At 50.2% G+C, this 18,803-nt stretch overlaps 1 protein-coding gene across 2 annotated transcripts in view; it reads left to right on the plus strand.

Moving 5' to 3' along the window:
- The window catches only part of SH3PXD2B (SH3 and PX domains 2B), a 75,710-nt gene that overhangs the window by 35,309 nt on the left and 21,598 nt on the right, over window positions 1-18,803 (plus strand). For both annotated transcript variants that reach the window (XM_064161821.1, XM_064161822.1), the window contains exons 4-5: window positions 8,757-8,833; window positions 12,572-12,663. In XM_064161821.1, coding sequence (XP_064017891.1) covers window positions 8,757-8,833; window positions 12,572-12,663 — 169 coding nt within the window. The remainder of the gene's footprint in view (window positions 1-8,756; window positions 8,834-12,571; window positions 12,664-18,803) is intronic.

Consider the following 18,803-nt stretch of genomic DNA (forward strand, 5'->3'; position numbering starts at 1 on the left):
GAGCTGTGGTCTGAGCAATGGAGTAGTGAGGTGGATTGGGAAGTGGTTAAAGGAAAGAAGTCAGAGAGTTGTGCTCAATGGAACAGAGTCTAGCTGGAGGCCTGTAACTAGTGGAGTTCCCCAGGGGTCAGTACTGGGACCAGTATTATTCAGTGTATTCATGAATGACCTGGATGAGGGCATGGAGTGCACTGCCAGCAAATTTGCTGACGACACCAAGCTGGGTGGAGTGGCTGCCACACTGGAGAGTTGTGCTGCCATTCAGAAAGACTTAGGCTGAGAGTTGGGCAGGGAGAAATTTAATGAAGTTCAACAGAGGCAAGTGTAGAGCTGTGCACCTGGGAAAGAACAATCCAATGGATCGATATAGGCTGGGGATTGACTGCTGGAGAGCAGTGAAGGGAAGAAGGACTTGGGAGTCCTGGTGGATGGAAGGATGGCCATGAGCCAGCAGTGTGCTCTTGTGGCAAGGAAGGCCAATGCCATTGTGGGGTGTATTAGAAAGACTGTGATTAGTAGGTTGAGGGAGGTTCTCCTTCCCCTCTACTCTGCCCTGGTGAGGCCTCATCTGGAGTATTGAGTCCAGTTCTGGGCCCCCCAGCACAAGAAGCACAAGGAGCTGCTTGAGAGAGTCCAGCACAGAGCCTCAAAAATGATGAAGGAAGTTGAACATCTTCCTTATGAGGAGAGCCTGAGGGAGCTGGGGCTTGGAGCTTGGAGAGGAGATGACTAAGGGGTGACTTCATTCATGTTTATAAATATGTAAGGGGTGAGTGCCAGGAGGATGGAGCCAGCCTCTTCTCTGTGATGCCCAGTGACAGAACAAGGGGCAGTGGGTGGAAGTTGAGGCATAGGAGGTTCCATGTGAACCTGAGGAGGAATTTTTTCAGTGTGAGGGTGACAGAGCACTGGAACAGGCTGCCCAGGGAGGTTGTGGAGTCTCTCTCTCTATCTGAAGATATTCAAGAACTGTCTGGATGTGTTCTTGTATGATCTGCTTGGGGTGGTCCTGCTCTGGCAGGGGGGCTGGACCAGATGATCTTTCGAGGTCCCTTCCAGCCCCTGACATTCTATGATTCTATGGTTTGCAGTGGCTTGTGATTGCTAAGAACAGGCAGACTACTGATACCTAAGAGCTGGCATCTGCAGCTTTACCACTTGTGCTTTCAGGTGACAGCACAGGGCAAGGGGTGGGGTGATGAGAAGATGCCAGCATGGGATGGTGTCCTACCTCCAAGCAAGAGATAGCTATTGGAAAGACTGATTGTCTTGCATCTGCCTGTCCTCATGGGGCAGCTTCAGAAATCCTCTTACTTCAGGGAAGTGGTGTTATGAAGAAAAGGGAATTGTGTTGCCTTTGTCCTCCTCCCTTTGCTGCACATCACAGAGTGGTCAGGAGCTGGTGGCTTTCTCTGGAGCAGGACAATGAGCTGTAATCTCCCTAGTGACATGGTTTGCATGGTGCATCTGCTTCTGAAAGAGAACTTCGCTTGGAGGTAAGGGAATGCTCTCTTAATAGCTGCTGGCAATGCTAGAGGATGATTTCTTTCTGGAGCAGTTCTTGACCTTCCCAGCTTGGCACAGCAATGAGTTGTATTACTTAGAGCTGAAGCTAAATGTTGTTTGTCTCTTCCTGGGCTGCTGTCTAGGTGAGCTTGCCGCAAACACCCTGGGTCCCTGCAAAATGTGGCTCTAGTATGCTTAGACTTGCTGGGGTTTTGATAATGTGCAGCTTCTGGGAGTGCTGCAGTTTGCTCCCACTCCCATTTTGAGCAATGTTTTTAGCATCTGAATTTCATTACCAGTGTGGATTTGGCTCCAGTGGCTTACTGAAAGTACTCTGCTTTCTGGGAAGCCTGCTGTAGAGTAACGTTAGATGTTGTGGCCACTGCAGTTCTCAAAAATGCCTCCTGCAACCCTGTGCCTCCTGCAGCTCTGGCTTTCTTAGCAACCCCTGAGCGTCCCAAACTCAGGGTCACCACCATGACCTGGGAAGGTGCCATCTGGGTTTGTCCATCAAGCTGGTTTCCTGGAATGAGAAGAGAGTTCCGTGATTACTCCGTTGTTACAACGTTCAGCCCGCAGGAGTTCTGTTTGGTTTGTGTTCCTTTGATTTGTCAAGGTTTGCTCTGAGGATTTGAGTTCTTGGAAATTTCTAGAGGCTGTGGGCCTTTTGAAGCAGGTCTGTGATTGTATCAGAAAAGGCACTTGTAAGTGCAAGTTCTTCAGAAGTTCTCAAGTGGAGTCATAAAGCTGAGTCCTCCAAAGTGGAGCAGAGCAATTACACTTGAGGTCTGGGCCCGGGGATTGTCCTTTCCTGGGTGTTGGCACCACATTAATCCCATAGCATGGTGTGCTGCTGTCAGGTTTTGCCTGGCAGGATGCTGCAGTGCTTCTGCACCATGGCTGACAAACCTCTACCACCATATAGGGGAATTTGAAGTGGAATCTTGGCTACTTTGTGGGCTTTAAGCCACTGGCACAGCCTGCTTAGCTTTATGTGGTGCTGAGGATGGCCCCTCAGAACAGCTCTGGCAGCACCCAGCCCGTGCATGGCATCGACTGTGGTCCCTGGAGCAGAGTCAGGAGCAGCTGGCAAGAGAGAAGAGACCTGTCACTGCCTGGCCTGAGGGATGCCCTTCTGGGCCCCTCTGTCCTTGCCCGCAGGAGTCCACACTGAGGGTTACACCCATGTTGGCTGGGAAGTGATGGTGTGGAGACCCCAGGAAAAAATGAACTAAGAAAACAAATGAGCTCAGTTGGTCCCACTGTGTAAGGGCTGTGCCAGATCTTTCAGGAAACAGCTTTTATAAGGAGAGCAGAGCCTTCCAAACTTTGTGCAGCTCAAGTGGCCTGGAGCAGATCCTGGCCAGTCTGCTTCTCTGGAAACGTGAGCCTCAGCAAGGAGGGGTTGCCTAAGCTGAGCTAACTTTGGCTGTAGATTTGCTTTTTAGGAAGCTTTAGCTACAGACAATAGCAAACTCCCAAGAAGAGTGGAGGAGGGAGGGGGATGGTGAGATCATTTTAAAACGCAGAATTATGGCTCCTATCTACTCCCTTCCCAGCCTGCTAACCTGCTCAGCATGGCTGTCAGTGCTACTCAAAACACCTGGGGGCTTCTCTTGCAGAGCAATTGTGGGGATGCTAACAGCTCCCCCACAAGGGCCCCATGAAGGAGGTGGAGAACACTGCATCCATTTTCCAGCTAAAGTACCTGCCTTTCTTCAGTCTCATTGTGTCTTCACCAGAGGTGGAGATCAGACAAAGGTTCCAGTTACTGCTTGCTGCTCTAGAAAGAAGGGCACCTCTCCTGTAGCACCACTGGGTGGATGGTCCCAAGCTAGCTCACAGCCCATTATCAGTGTGGCTGCCTTTTCTGCAGGGTTTCAGCTAGCCCTGCTGTTGTGCAAACAGTATTACCCCAGATGGGCTGCTGGGATGGAGCAGTTGCTCTGCTTCTGACCCAAAGGTGACCCAAAGCTGCCTTTAAACAAAATACCTTACGTTTTTGTCCATCCCATGGCACTCTAGGCTGTGGAAGCAATGGCCTTGGGAGCATTTTTGCTCCCACTCTAGCGCATCTCCAACCATGAGAACGTAAGGGACTGTCTTGATAGGGACACACTGTGGTTCAGCTTCATTTCACTGCTGTCTGGGACTTCGTGCTTATGCTATAGGCAGGACAGTCCCAGAGGCCCTCAGCTGGTTCTCCTCTGCTTTGCTGGGATATGTGCACAGCCCAGAGCTTTGCCAAACAGCTGCGCAGCGCAGGGCTCCTGGAAACACCATCTCCCACACCCACTTCCCCATCCTAGGAATAGCCCACGTAGCTGGCTGCTCTGTGGGCTGAGATTCATTATGTGTACATTTGGAACTGCCTCTTTTTGAAGTGAGTTTGGAACCCGTGCCAGGGAAAATCTGGATGTGATTTGAAAGGTAGAGAGCAGTGAATTCTTTCCGAGGCAGTGGGGTGGGGGGAGTCCTTCAGGATAAAGCAAGAGGCACAGCTGGGTTTTCACTCTAGAAATACCTGGCTTGGTTTGCAGCCTGGATCAGCAGGGTGATATGTTTCAGTTCTCTGCCCTTCCAGTTTGCTGCAGATCTAGCAGCAGCCTTTGGCTCAAGAGGAGCCTCAAACATTTTGCTGGTTGAAATCCCTCAGCATTGATTATTTTCAGCAGCTTGCTCCCCGTTGTAACATAGCTCTGCCTAGAGAATTCCCAAAAGAGAGACTAATTTGCAGAGCCCTGTGTCCCTGTGTGTTTGTGGCCTGCTTGACCTGTCTCATACTGCTAGAGACCTAGAGTCCTTATCAGCCCTTTCCCCAGGTGCTCCTCTGATACTTTTCAGTCCTTGATGGATGACTGAGGCAGCAAGGGCCATGCTGCATTGCTTTGCAGCCTCTGCTCTGGAGCTGCTTCAGCACCTTGGCTCATGGTCAATCGCAGTTCCCTCAGTCACTCCTCATAGGACTTTTTCTCCAGACCCTCTTACCTGGGACTGGGGGAGACTGGGGAGGAGCAGCACATCAAGAATTACCATTGCTTGCCCTTGGAATTTCCTCCTCTTGCTGAATCCTCTGCCCAAGACTGCTGCTTGTGCCCTGCCCCTTTCCCTGGGTGTTTGTGGGGACATAGGATGGCTGTAGTTTAGATTCTACTGGAGAAAAAACCACTCTCTAAGTTGTAATCTTTTCCCTGTAGGTGTCACTGGGTTTTCCAGCAGCCTATCTTGGAGCCTGGGCGTTCCTTGCACAGGAAGAGGTGTCAGGACAGCCATGCTGTAGTAGTGCCTTATCTCTGTCTTCTTTTTCCAAAATCAACTTCCTTGACACATTCCCAGGTGATAAATGTTCAGTCTGCTGATAGCTGTGTTAGTGTGTTTAAAAGATGGTGTATTTACTGCCCTTTGGTCTGCAGTGACCTTCTTTCATGAGCAGGGAGGGAGACTTGTTGCTCTGATTGCTCATGCATAATGTTTTCATGCATGTAAATAAGAAAACCTAATCATTTCTGAGTGCTTGAGTTGTGGCAAGAGTGAGAATCTGTTGAAGTGAAGCCTGAAGCAGCACTGACCTCACTAGCTAGTGGAAAACACCACTGATCAGTGAGATGTGCAGAGCTGCCTTCCTTTATATGCCTTACCCTTAGTATTCCTCATGCTGGCATTGAGGCTGAGGGCAAGAGCACTGCTTTGAGGCTGTTAGGAGTAAAGTGAGTCTTGCCTGAGGGTGTTCTTTAAGAAAAAGTAAAGCTGGTAGTTATTTTTCTCATATTGGAGGAAGTTTTGCTGAGTTTGCAGGCATCCATGAGTCAAGGGTCCAAACTGTATCAAGGCTGTCTTGCTCTTGCTAGATACTGTGAAGTCAGCTGAGATTGCTCCCTGTGCTGTCACTCCTCATCTCTCATGCTGCACATTTACTGAGCACAGAGTTCAGCCAACTGGGAAACTTCACTGCAGAAAATCGAACTCCAGAGACCTTCCCCTCTTCCCCACTGGCATCTTTCTGTGCAGATGTTTCTCCTCACCGTTCTGCATGGCTTGCCTTTGCCTGGAGCTAGGTCACACTGGGCCAGTGACCAAGCCCTTCTCTGCACAGTACCTGTGTAAGAATCATAGAATCAACCAGGTTGGAAGAGACCTCCAGGATCATCCAGTCCAACCTAGCACCCAGCCCTATCCAATCAACTAGACCATGGCACTAAGTGCCTCATCCAGGCTTTTCTTGAACACCTCCAGGGACGGTGCCTCCACCACCTCCCTGGGCAGCCCATTCCAATGCCAATCACTCTCTCTGTGAAGAACTTCCTCCTAACATCCAGCCTAGACTTCCCCCGGCACAACTTGAGACTGTGTCCCCTTGTTCTGTTGGTGGTTGCCTGGCAGAAGAGACCAACTCCCACCTGGCTACAGCCTCCCTTCAGATGTTGCTCATTGGAAGGGGCCAAGATAGCAATTATCTAACAGAGCCATCAGACAACTTCTCTTTTTCCTTGGCCACCTATCCATTTCATCACCATGCATTTCCTTTAGGATCTTGAGGAGTTACTCTTAACTCTTCTCCCTGTCAGCATGAAGGAGTATCTGCTGTGGGCAGGAGGAAGAGTCCACCTGGTCAATTAGCAGGACAGTAAGCTGGTAGCAGGCCGAGAGTCGTTCCAATCTCCTGTGGGCAGCCAAAAGAATCTAAAGCAAGAGAGACATGAATGAGGTGTGGGTGAAGGGCACCACTGCCTTTGCTGTGTGCTCTGGAGCTACAGCAGCGAGGGGTGCAGATCTGATGAGCAAGGCCATGTATTTCTCTTGCATTATGTGCTTTTTGGCCATGTGAAAAGCACCAGCAGGCAGCACCAGGATTGCCATTTTGCAGACGTGGTCTCATGAAAATGCATCCAGGAAAATGTTGCATCTCAGTGACCCAGCAAGTTGCCCATCCTTGCCTTCCAGGAGGGAAGTGGTTTCCTCTACTCTCTTGCTTTTCAAGTCAAGAATTTATGTGACTGTATTTGGCAGCACTGAAGGGTCTGCAATTAAGTTAATTAGGCATTCTGATTAAAACCCAGCTTTTTGTTAGAAAATAGACTTCCATGTTGGAAAATACTAGATCTAGAGCAAATCAAGCAGGGGGCTGGGTTGCCTGCTGGTTCATCTGCTCTGTGGCTGGGCTAATTTGAGATCACTTCAGTTGCTGTGATGCATTTATTCCCCCAAACTGTATTCTTTTTATTATTACTTGCTAGCATCTGTTTGTCAAACATTTCAATATTCCCACCCCCTGAGCTGATTGTTTCAGGCATTTCTAATGTACCCACCCATCGGTGATTTCATTTTGGCAGGCATGAACTCAAAACAACTATTCCTTACTATTGCCAACAAAACTATCGTGATCCATTCATCTCTTTAAAAATCACATTCCAGTAGAAGCCTCTTCAGTGCAGACACCGTGAGAAGGGAGAACTGTTGATACTTTGTCTGATGGAAAATAATTGCCACAGGCAGTGAAAGGAGCTCAGACCTGATTGTCATTCTCAGTCTTTCCAGACAACCTCTATGTTCCCAGGCTATTCACCCTCAAAATCTGAAAGACAGATTGAATAGAGGGGTGTTGGGTTCTTTCGCTCTATCACAAAGCCAGACTTGGCTCTGGCAGGCTGTGAGAAGGAATGTATTTCAGAGCAGACCATTTCCCACCATGAATGTCTCAGCCCCTTGCTGTCAGCAGGATATAAATGAGAAGCAGTCTGTCTGGTATGAGTTGGTCTGACCCTCTGCATTTGACTGGGGGGCAAACACAGAGCTAGCACTGAGTAGTGCTGCTGTGTGCTCCCAGTCCAGTTTCGAAGGCATTCTGCAGTAACTGAGCCAGCAGGAGGCTTGCCTCCTCCATGAGTTTCTGACTCATACCCTTCACAAGCTGAAGTTGGGTTGTCTCAGATCATCTCTGCTTAAAACATGCATTGGCAGGCTGCACAAATTCTGCATGTTCCAGATCCTGGAGAAGTGATGGAGAAGTGGGAATGTGCTTCAGCCCTGGTTTTAAAGTTGTGCTAAGTGTGTGGCTATTTCACCATGTCCTGTTCTTGAGTAGCTTGGTACCATCCAGGCTCTGGTTCCAGCAGTGCAGCAGCTCCTGCAAAGGCTGGAGCTGAAGCTGGCCATGGTGTGTGGCTCCCCAGAGTGCTTTTTTTCTGTTCCCAAGTTACTTGCAAAGATGTGTTGGCCTTTGATTGTGAGGGGAGTTTGGCTTCTGGGGTGCTCCATGGTGATCTGAAGGGGTCACATGGACAGACGCTCCAGTTGATCTCCCTGGGTTTGTTGTGGGGACTGGGAACCCAAGGAAGTAACAAAAGGAGATGAGGCTTTCCTACACTGTGGGAGCTGTGAGCAGGAAATGGAGGAAACATCCTTAGCCCACCCCCAAAGCATGGTATTCCAGGTGACCTTATAGCAAAGCAGTGCCAGTTCCTGGTGCTTTGGGAAGTGCAGGTCTGAAATCCTACTGCAATCCAGTCCATACCAGTCCTTTTGATCACTGAGTCTCTGTGTGGATCTTTCACTGTCTGCTAATGGATTTTGTCTAGTTAAAGGCCAGAGAAGCTGTTCTCTGTGAAAGCAGCTTGAAGCATTTAGGACTCATTAGACTTCAAAGGAAAGAGGCCTGTACCACAAGCCAGAGGGAAGGAAATGGAGTAGCAAGAGGATCCCATTAATGGAGAATGAAAATAAACCCCAGACAGGAAGGAAAATCCTATAGGTTTGACTCAGAGCTGCAGGCCTGACACTGTGGCCTCAGGGACCAGTTCAACACAGGAGCTCCAGACAGAAACCCTGTGGCTTGGCTTCAGCTCACAGCAGACCCAGATGCACTGAGCAGGGCTGGAGCCTGCAAGAAGTATCCTACCTGCAGCAGCAATCACGGGGATGTCTGTCTACTTCTGTTGGCAAGCACTGTTGTTTGCCAGTGGACTTGTGCACCCAGGACTTGCATGCCAGCAGGCATGTGCTTTGATAGGAGTCACTCCTCCATCATCACCACATTGGTGAGTGAAGATGGGGATGCAACTTACTGGTAATTGTTTCCTCTTCTGTCTGCTTGAACATGATTCCCACCTGAAGTGTACAACAGGGAACGTGCTGCTCTGTAGGTACAGTGCTCTTAGTGACAACAGAATGCACAGGTCCTGACAGAATGATTCAAGAGACAGTGTTCCTGGGTGTTGTGCTGACCAACTCTTCTCCCTCTCTCCCCTGTTCAGGGAAGATCCTCTTCCGACGGAGTCACATCCGCGACGTTGCAGTCAAGCGCCTGATACCTATCGATGAATACTGCAAGGTAAGGGGAGGTGTCTAATGTCAACTGAAGGTGAAGCCACCTTCATCAGGCTTGTTTCTTTTGACTTGCAGTATAAAATGCTGTGGCAGTGCTGGGAGAGTGGCACTGTGGGCTATCTCCCACTGCCAAGCCCTTTCTGTGCTGAAAACCCACCCACCAATTTGCTTTTCACTCCACATCATTACTTCTGAGGACTTCAACACCTGATGTGCAGGTGGCCCAGCTCCCAGCTCCTGCTCCTATGCTTTCCCTTTCCTTTCTCCTTTCTCAAGCTACAAACAAGAACCAGCATTCCAAATGGACTGGAAAGGACCGGACTGCCTCCCTGTGTGCTGTCTGGTAGGCAGTTTGGCATGAAATGGTTGAGTGTAGGACTAGGCTTGACAATTTGGTTCCTTAGGGAGCCTTTCCCTACCCATCTATTAGGACCAGACCTGCTGTGTTATGTAAGACAGAACTTTCCTGGTGGGTTGATCCCAGATTGGGACATGAACTCCTGTGCTGATTATCAAACCAGTTATTTGCCCAGGGGTAAGATGCCTTGTACCTGCAGAGAATCATCAGAAACCAACAGAAATCATTTCATTATAGCACCAAAGTACAGCTCATTGTCTGTGTCCTTTCCTTGTATAAGGCTGTGTAAGTCTTGAAGAACACAACAGTCTGCTTAAATATGAGGAATATTTTGCTGACAGGGCATTTTTTTTGCTTGGAAAAACAAAGTACTTAAGTCCACCAAAAGTTCTTTTCACAACAGTAAAGCATGCCAGTTCTCATTATGTTGAAGAAGTGCACTTGGACTTGCTGCAGCCATGAGACAGTCTGGAGGCAGGTCCACTACTTCCAAAATCCAGTCTGAGTGCTGTTGGAAACATACCCAAAGACTGCAAAACCCAAAGAAGATGACATGGAAGTGGTGAAATGTCCACCACATTCTTTAGGTGTGGGAAGTGTAGCAGTGAGTGTGGCCTATGCCTTTGTGTAGTGGTGGAGACTGGGTTTTGGGACTCAGCCAGACTTGTGGAAGGGATACCATGGCTGGAATAACAAGTACAAGGATAAAGGTGAATTAATAAATATATCTTGACAGCTCTGCAGGGGGGCTGAGGGGGAAAACCACTGTGGGCCAAGACAGCAGACAAGAGCAGAGTGATGGAGGTGCAGCACAAGGTGCGCTTGGACCTATCTGCTTCCAAGGGTGTGGGGGGAGCCGATGGTGCAAGTAACTGCTTGGCTCCAGCCTGGCATGATCAGCCCTTGCCTTCTGAGTCACTAAAATGTGCCAGCTACCTACAGGCACACACAGCCATCAATTTAATTTTGGGGAAGAAAAAGTCCCTAAGCGATAAGATGCTGCATCCATCTCTTTCAGACTGATGCCATTACTGGAATAAAATATAATGAATCCATTTGACTTAACAACTGGAACATAATGGCTGATGTTATATGACCCACTTAGCTGCTCTCTCCTCCTCCTGTTAATGCATTGCTGAGTAGCAACGTGCACTCTCTGCCTGGCCTGCCAGTTGCTGCTGCTTAACTGTAAAGCTGCTGAGCTGAAGGTGGGTGTGGGACCAAAGGCTGCAGAGATACACAGTGAGCAAGCAGTCAGCAGGAGCAGGCAGGTGTCCCTCCTGGGCACATCATGCTGCAGATTGTGGCCATGGGGTCTTAGCACGTTTTTACCACCGTGTTTATCGTTGCAGGTGGATGTTGCTTGGAGGTTGATTGTGCAGAATAGAGATACAAAATGTCTCCTCCAGCTTGGCACTTGAGAGTGAGAATAGAGAGTTAGATGAGTATGTTGTGAACATGTTCCCACTGAAAGCCATGTAAGAAAGTTTCTGCTTTCTTGTTATCTCCTGCAAGAGAAGCGAAGGAGAGCCCTGGAAAAACAGATTGGTGAGATTTGGGGTGGAAGTAGGCAAGAGAAATAAGGGAAGAAACCACTGCTTTTATGAAGCAGTGCTCCTGCTGAAGGGCTCTGTTCCATGTACTGAAAAATGTGGCAATTTAAGGTGAGGTGCAAGAAAAGCAGCCAAAGAGTCTGAGCAACTGGTAAGAGCAACTAGTCACCAAATGGGACTTCAAACCTTAGGAATGAAAAGGAGAGGGGGAGCAGAGGCCTGAAATTTCTTCTTCAGTTTCTTCTCTTTGTGTTCTGTATCTGTTGGCCTTTCCCTGGTGTGGGAACTGCTGTCCTCCTGTCTAGGGAGAGATTTTGAGAAGCTGTTAGAGGGTTGCTGAAGCAGTTCCAAGAGCCACAATGATGTGATGCTCTACCCAGTGACACTGGGTGGACCTCTAGCAGCAGCATTTTTACATAATAATCCTCTCTTACTCCCTGAGAAAATGGATTTCAGTGCAGTAAGATTCCTCTGTCTTTGGCAGATGACCTTTGTCCTCAGGCTTGCAGGCAGCAAGGCAAGTGAGGTGACTTGCTGTGACTGTAATACCCTGAGCTTGCAGCTGTGTGCTCAGAGCCCTCCCCAGTTCGCCCCTTTGGGTGGAAGAGGTAGGACAGACTATGTGGGACAGTGGCTGCTTGTGTTACTGGTTTTGATTTGGTGGCCATAGCTGGCCCAGAGTTCAGAGCAGCATGCTTGACTTGGCCACTGCTGTGCCAGCTGAGTCAGCACTAGGTGGGCTTCCGTTTAGATGTCCTAAGAAGTAAGCTGTTGGTCTTGCCTTTTGTCCTTCTGGCACAGGGATTCTGTGATCATCCCCTGCTATTGGAGGATGTGGAATCTTCTCCGGGCCACAAAATTAGAGTGATTTTGGCACCAGGGAAATCATGTAGATCATGGGATGCTTGGAATTGGGGAATGGTACCCACATGGGAATGGCATCCATGCAAACCTGGTTTTTGAATAGTCCTTCTCTGGACCCAAAAGCAAGGAGTGAGTAGTTTCCTCTCCTGTCTCTCACATGCTCTTGATTGCTACTGGCCTGTCATTAGTGGTCTGACTGTCTGCTCTGCTGGCAGTGAGTGGCTGTTTGTTGAATGTCTGGAAGGGTTTTGGGGACCACCAATTAGGTCAGTGTGGAGCCACATCTGATCTGTGTGGTAACCCCAGGGCTTTGCAGATGTGGCTTTGTCTCTAGTGGAGGAGTGGAGAGTTTGGTTTGCCCACACTGCTGTCACGAGACTGCTGTGACAGCAAATGGAGGGAGTGGGGAATTCTACAGCAAATTGGTCAAACATCTGTTCCAGATTAGGCTGCAGCACTGCTTCCTCATTTCAGATTGTCCCTTCCTCATTTGCATGTCTTTTTAACTCTTTGCGGTTGCCATCAGCCGTGGCCTTGTTCCCTCCCATGAGCAGAGAGCAAGGCAGGGCTCTCTGCCAGGCAGATGCCTGCCTTCCTTGCCCAGCCCCTGCTGCAGCCAATGTTGGAAAGCATTTACAAGAGCTCTGACCAAAGGCAAATACTGCTGGCCCAGGCTCTGTCCCCAGCTCCCACAGACATGCACACTCTCACCCTGCAAGTCCCATCCTTGAAGCCTGCCTTTCTGCAAAGAGCTTTCTTGAACAGAAATGACAAAAGCAGAGGCAGCTTCTGGTGTGTGTTTGCTGTAGCTCTCCTCTGCCTAGCTCTGCACTCCTGTGTCCTGGAGACTGTTGGTGCCAGTCTTGTTTCCATGACCCAGTTCTCTGTGTTCTGAGGGTCTGTCCTCACTCAGCTCCTTGCACAGTCTTGATGCTTCCCATCACTGGTGTCTCTCTTTCATCCACAGGCTCTGATCCAACTGCCTCCCTACATATCCCAGTGCGAGGAGGTTCTCCAGTTCTTTGAGACACGACCTGATGACTTGACACCCCCCAAAGAGTAAGTTGGTTGGGCAACTGCCACTGCTGGGGTGGCAGTGGAACATAAACTGCCTTGGACTTGCTGGTTTCCGTAGCAGTTGATGCTGTTCAGCCAGTGAGGTACAGATCTGAGGTTTGGAGGCTTTCTTGGAGAGGAATCAAGGGCTGTGCAGCTCGAGGTGGACACCTCTGCCTAATTAGCCAACTCCTGGTGTAGCCTTCTCCATTGCAGAAGTGGAAACACTTTTCCGGTACTCCATGAAGTGTTTAGCATCTCCTAAACCACTTCCTATTTGTTAGTGCTGGATTTAGAGACGTGGTCAGTCTGAAAACCTCATTCACATGGTTAGAAATGACCTCTGCCTCACTCGGAAGGCACTTTCCCATAGCCATGTTCATGAGCCTCATCCATAACAATGCTCCGGAGCCTTTCCATGCAAAACAAGGAATGTTGGTAAGTCTTGTGACTATGAGCTGCTTTGGCCAGGAGCCACCCATCTCTTACTAATCACGAGCAGCAGAAATCTGAGCAGCTGCTTCCATCTCATGCTATGCTGCTCTCTCTTTTTGTGCTGCATGTGACATGATGTGCAGCTCTGCCGAAGGTTGAGCAATGGAGGCAGCTTGATTAATTGTGAGAGGCGAGGCAGCAAATCGATTTGACTTCATTCTGGACTGGAAGGGTGTGGAGGTAGACAAAGGGATTTTGTTTTTCTCCTCTAAGCAGCAGCACTGAGCCTCTCAGGTCTCCATCTAAGTATTGTGTTTGAGTGGACTACATCTCTCTGTGTTTTCATTTTTTTTCATTCCTTCTTTTAATTCCCTCCTTCCCCCCAGCCCTGCTTTCTTCCCTTGGCTGTGGTTTCTGTACACTTGACCTATCATCATTCCTCCCAAAGCTCTCGGTCACTTGATGAGATTGGTCTGAGGGCCTCAGAGCCCATTAACTAATTGCTTGCTGTCGGCTGGTGCTCTCATCTGCCTGCCCAGCTATTGCTCACCACTTAACCTGCCACCTCATCAGTCATCCCTCAGCGAGGGCAGCAGCTCAGGAACAGGCAGGAGACATACGGAAAAGATGAACCTGCAAAGGACATTGTTGGGGGGAGGGAGTTATGAGAGTTCACAGCTCCTGGGCTGTTTTGGGATGTAAAAGGCTGCCTGTGCATAAGTCCTTGAGCCCTGCATGAGAGGATGGTGAGCAGCTTTCCAGGAGTTGGCTGTTGAGCCTGCCCATAGCTGAGACATCTTCATACATGGTGGGCTGAAGGACAGCTTCAGCCTTGCACCAAATTCCCTCACCTTTATTTTGTCTTGTAGGCTGAGCCAAAAATCAGGTGGGTGGGCACTGTGGCCAGAACAAGGACCACATCCCGATGGAAGCCTTTTGGGTCCTGAGCATCAGCCCCAGAGTAGTGCAGCTCTGTGCTCTGCTGTCTGAAGCTGTGGCTCCTGGCCGTCCAGCCAAGCAGCCGTCAGTGCCCTGTCCTTCTTAGTCACTCTGGGTCCAACAGACAAAAGCAGCAGAGGGCATCAACCTGAAATCCAGTCCCATGTGTGTGGTTATGTTGCAAGGTCCATCCTCAGGAACGTTCTGCAGTGTCCTGCAGCAATGCTGAGCATCTCCTGAGCACAAAGTTGGCCTCCCTGCAACATCACCATGTGTTTGTGACTGGCCATTGCAGCACTGGATGGTCAAACAAGTAATGCAGCACGGAATCTGCTGGTGGTTGTGCTCTCCCTGTTGCCTGCTTCTCTCCGTGGTGGAGAGGCAAGCATGCAGCACGCAGAAGGACTTGGTGCGTGACTCTTGTCCGCTCGCCTCCAGCAGCAAAACGCTACAGCATCTCAAGGACATCTCTGCTGTGGTTCCTATCCCAGCCTGAATGCCAGGGGGTATTTATTAGCTAGAATTCAAAATGTTAATTAATGAAAGTCCTTGACTGTCTCCTCTGAAGAGATTGGTGGGAGCCCTTTGCGGAGCCCCGAGTGCTGGCGCTTGGCCAGCGCAGCACTAACGAGATGAGAGCTGTGATAGACGGCTGGGCTGCATCAGCCCCCATGGCGTGGCTGGGCTTGGGCTGGATGTCATCCTTCAGCCAGCACAGAAATGCTTTCCTCGGGAATTTGAAAGGGAGCCAGGACCTGAACAGAGTTGGGGGAGGGTGGAGGGGTGGAAAAAGGCAACTTTTTATGCTGGGTGGCTGAAAGGCGGGAATGAGGGAGGGAAAAGGGACGGGTCAATGTGCTCAGCGCCAAGCCAAGCAGCCGTCCTTGCAGCACTGTGGCTGGGAGCCTTCCTGCTTTCCATCGCTTGCCTCAGCTTCTGTGGCTGGCACCTCAGCGCGCAGCATGCCCGCGGGAATGGCAACTGGTGGCAGTGCCATCCAACGTGCCTTTGAGTGCTGCTGGATGCTCCCTCTGCTTGCTCTTGTCAGGGGTGCATCACCCCTGGATGTCGGACTGCTTTCAGGAGCCACAGCTGACTGCAGTCTGTGACGCTCTGGTCTAACTGCAAAGGGTGGATTTAATATCTGGCAGTGTTAGGGACTGGAAAGAAGAGATTGGGCAGCCCATGTATCTATCTATCTATCTATCTCCAGACCCCTGTGGTGTCTGCTTTCCCCAGCCCTGGAGCTCTCCCTGGACTGAGACAGGGTTTTCCTGCTTTCCTGCAGTGCATCTCCCTTCAGTGTCCTTTTGCCCATGTTGGGAATGAAACCAGACTGCTATTGGCTGCCAGCCCTGCAAACTGATATCTTCTGCCCTTCTCAGTCTCTCGCCTGCTCTACAGGCCCCAGCCCTGATGCTGGCATGTATAAAGGGAGATTGAATGGACAGGGACTGAGTGGAGAGGGAAGGAGTCAAATGCTGGGGTTTTGTGCCCTTTTCCCCCCCTCACTTCTAGTTGAGCGGTAGACCAGAGCCAAAAGTAGAGCTGAGACAGGAGTTTGCAGCAACAAAGAGTTAGAAGAGGGATGTGAAACCTTTACTCCATCCCTTCTGCACACACCTGCCAACTTTCCAGTCTCCTCCTGCTTGGAGGGATAACTTCAAACAGGGAAGCAAGCTGAGGTTTTGGTATTTCCACTGGCAGTGACAATCAGTGGCTTTTGTGATGTGGATCCCTGTCCAGCAAGCACCAGACTGGGATAGCTCAGTCACTTACACCTTGGAGAGCTGCCCAGTGGTGGGTCAGAGTGGGAATTATCCAGAGGGATTAGTTAAATTTGGGAAGAAGTGACTCCACAGAGCAGTGGAAGGGAGTGTAAGGAGAGGAGAAACAGTTACAGAAAGAGAAACCTCCTGGTAAGCTAGCAGCCTGTGGGGATGTGGGATTTTGCTCCCCAGTGTGGGATGGAAGCTCTATGGAAACCGTAGTTTCAAAGAAGAAAGCTCATCAAATTCCTGCTCCCTGCTTACTTCAGCAGGTCTGACCAGCAGCAGGATGCTTGGCTGTTGAAGTGGGAAGTTGCTGTGTTTACCCCCTCCCCATTGCCTCCCATCTATCCTTTTTCAATTTAAAGCTGGTTTAGCTGCAGCAGAGCATTTCTGGGGTAAAGCTGGGGAAGTCTGTGCGGCTGGGCACAAAGCCACTGCTGAGTCAAGGCGTTCAGCTGCTAACTCTCCTCACCAGCCAGATTTTGGCTCTGCAACATGCAGGAGCCCAGGTTATCTCCAGAGTTAAGCAAGAACCTAAGTGGTTATTTAATTGTCCACAGTGTACGAGTGGAGCATGCTGGAGATGGATCCATCACTGTGCTGCTTCCCAAAGGCTGTGCAGCTGCTGTCCATTCTAGGAGGTAGCACTGGCTGTGGGAAGCTTCTTTCTTTCAAAGCATCTTTCATTGCTTTTGTGTTGGTAGATGATCATCTCACCAAGTATAAGATTCTTACAGTTGTTTTTTTGACCTTTTGCTATATAAACCTGATTATCCCCCCCGCAAAGTGGGGCCACAAGCACCTATAAGGCAAATTTGCCATCTCTTAACATGCTTAGAAGGTGTCCTCAAACCCCTCCTTACTCCCTCTGGGTGCTGTGGATTCACACTTTGAAAGTCATCAGCCTCAGGAGTTCCTCATGTCTTTAAAACACCTAAATTCCTCATTTCCATCTTCATCCTGATGTGTTGGATCTGCCTGAATCCAGCAGATCGCCTGCAAAGGAAGGAGAGGGCTGAAAGGCTGGTGTGGGCTTCCCACCCACTCAACAGCATGCCAAGGTTGGTGCAGGACTGGCCTGAGCAACACTCCCTGCAGCAGGACTCTGAAGGCTCCTTAAAGGGCTTGTGACCTCTACAAGAGCAGATGATAGTGGAGGCAGAACCTGTTTGTCAGTAGAAGCTGCAGTGTGTGGAATTACATCTGTGCCTGTCTTCTCTTTGGAGACCCCAGATGGGGTTTTTCGGGTGAACTTCAGCTGCTGCTCCTCCCTGATCTCTGAGGTTGATTGTCTTCCCCAAACTCTACAAGCCAAACAGGTGCTTTCTGCCTGCTGGGTGAGCTGTGAAGTGGTGGGAATTAGAGAAACCCTGTGTTTGACTTGCCTGGTCTGCAGATGGATGAGAAGCCTCCTTCTACCACTGCTAAGCAAACGTGTCCCAGGAAGGGCATTGTGTACATCACTGGAGTTGCTGCTTCCCAGTTGAGCTGACCTTCAAAGCCCTTTGCAAGCAGTGAGAGTGGGTGTCTGATGCCATCTCAGCCAGTGGCATTGCTGCAGGGCTGTGCTCTGCTTTAGGAGCTGGCTTTTGGGACTTTGTCCTCTTCTGGCAGGAAGGCAGCCCAGACAGTTGCAGGGTGGCCCTCTGGCCTTGATCTGCAAATGCAGTGGGATCTGCTCACAGCAGTGGGTCCTTGCCCCATCTTCCTAGCTCCTGAGTGTCCCTGTCGCTCTGGCTGCCGCATGCAGCAGTGGGTGTGCGCTGGGGTAGCAGAGCAAGTGCAGAAGTAGCCCTGCTCCTCTCTGCTGTGTGCCAGGGGAAGAGTTTATGGAAGGAGAAGGAGGACAAGCAGGACCCGAGCCCCACGCTAAATCCTACTGCTGCTGGGTCAGCAAAGGGCTGTTGCTGCTGGGGGGTGTCTGTGCCCTCTGAGCTGGAAGGTGTGTGATAACCAGCTGGGACGTGACCAGCTGGGGAGCACGTTTGCTGCTAACAGCGCTGTGCCTGCAGCTGCTCCAGCAGCCCCTCCGTACTCTGGGCACTGACAGGCGCAGTAATGGATTGCTTCCTGCATGCAGACCGACAGGGACTCCAGCCAGGCACCAGCCCAAATAAATCAGAGAAGGGAGAACTGGGCTAAAATGAGACTTGGGCCTAACCTGACCTGACTGTGCCAGCTTGTCTCCCAGGGGGCTGACTGAAAGGTCCTGCTTAGGGCCAAGGGGCTGGCAGCCATTGTGTTTGGTCCAAAGCACCAAAAGAGGATCCTGATCAGAAGCGTGTTTCTGTCCTTGCAACAGGGAGTAACCAGTTTCCATAACTGAGAAGTGGAGACTGGTAGCCAGTGTCCTCCAGAAGCAAGTCTCTTCCTGCTTCCTCCTATTTGTTTGTGTGCTTACCTTTCCTTGTCAATGAGCTGTGCCAGGAGCAAGCTTTTCTCTCACCCTTGTGTGGTGACTGAGTGGCAAAAGGGGCATGAACTCCTGGGCAGGGAGTTAACAGAAAAAAGGGAGAGTCAAGTCCCTGCACCAAGATGGAGTGGCTGCCCCCTCTAGGAAAGCATTCCAGGAGCTTTTGCTGGTAAAGTAGAGATCCTTGAGTTGATGGATGTTGGCTTGGGTAAGGATGCTTACTGGCTTGTGGCTTTTGAGCCGTGTCCTGCTATCCAGACAAATTACAGCTTGTAATGAGCTGTTGGTTTTGCAGTGCTGCTGATGCCAGTGTGCAGATTCACCAGGAGCTTAGGCTAGATCTCAGCTCCAAAATAGTGGTCTCCTTCACTTTGCTGAGGGCTGTCTTTCCTAGATGACAGTGGACAGAAGTATCAGAGGACTCAAATCCACTCTGCAGAAATACTCTTTGTACCAGTGCAAGCCCCTTGCATGGCAGAGTACTTGAGTTTCTGTGCTCACAGGGCAGCTTTCTGAGCTTGGAGGTTCAGCTTGGGCAGCTCTCCAGTGGTTAAACACAGGGGTGGCACTGGCACTGCAGCCTG

This window comes from Pogoniulus pusillus, chromosome 22, assembly GCF_015220805.1.
Source record: "Pogoniulus pusillus isolate bPogPus1 chromosome 22, bPogPus1.pri, whole genome shotgun sequence".
NCBI classification, from domain to species: domain Eukaryota; kingdom Metazoa; phylum Chordata; class Aves; order Piciformes; family Lybiidae; genus Pogoniulus; species Pogoniulus pusillus.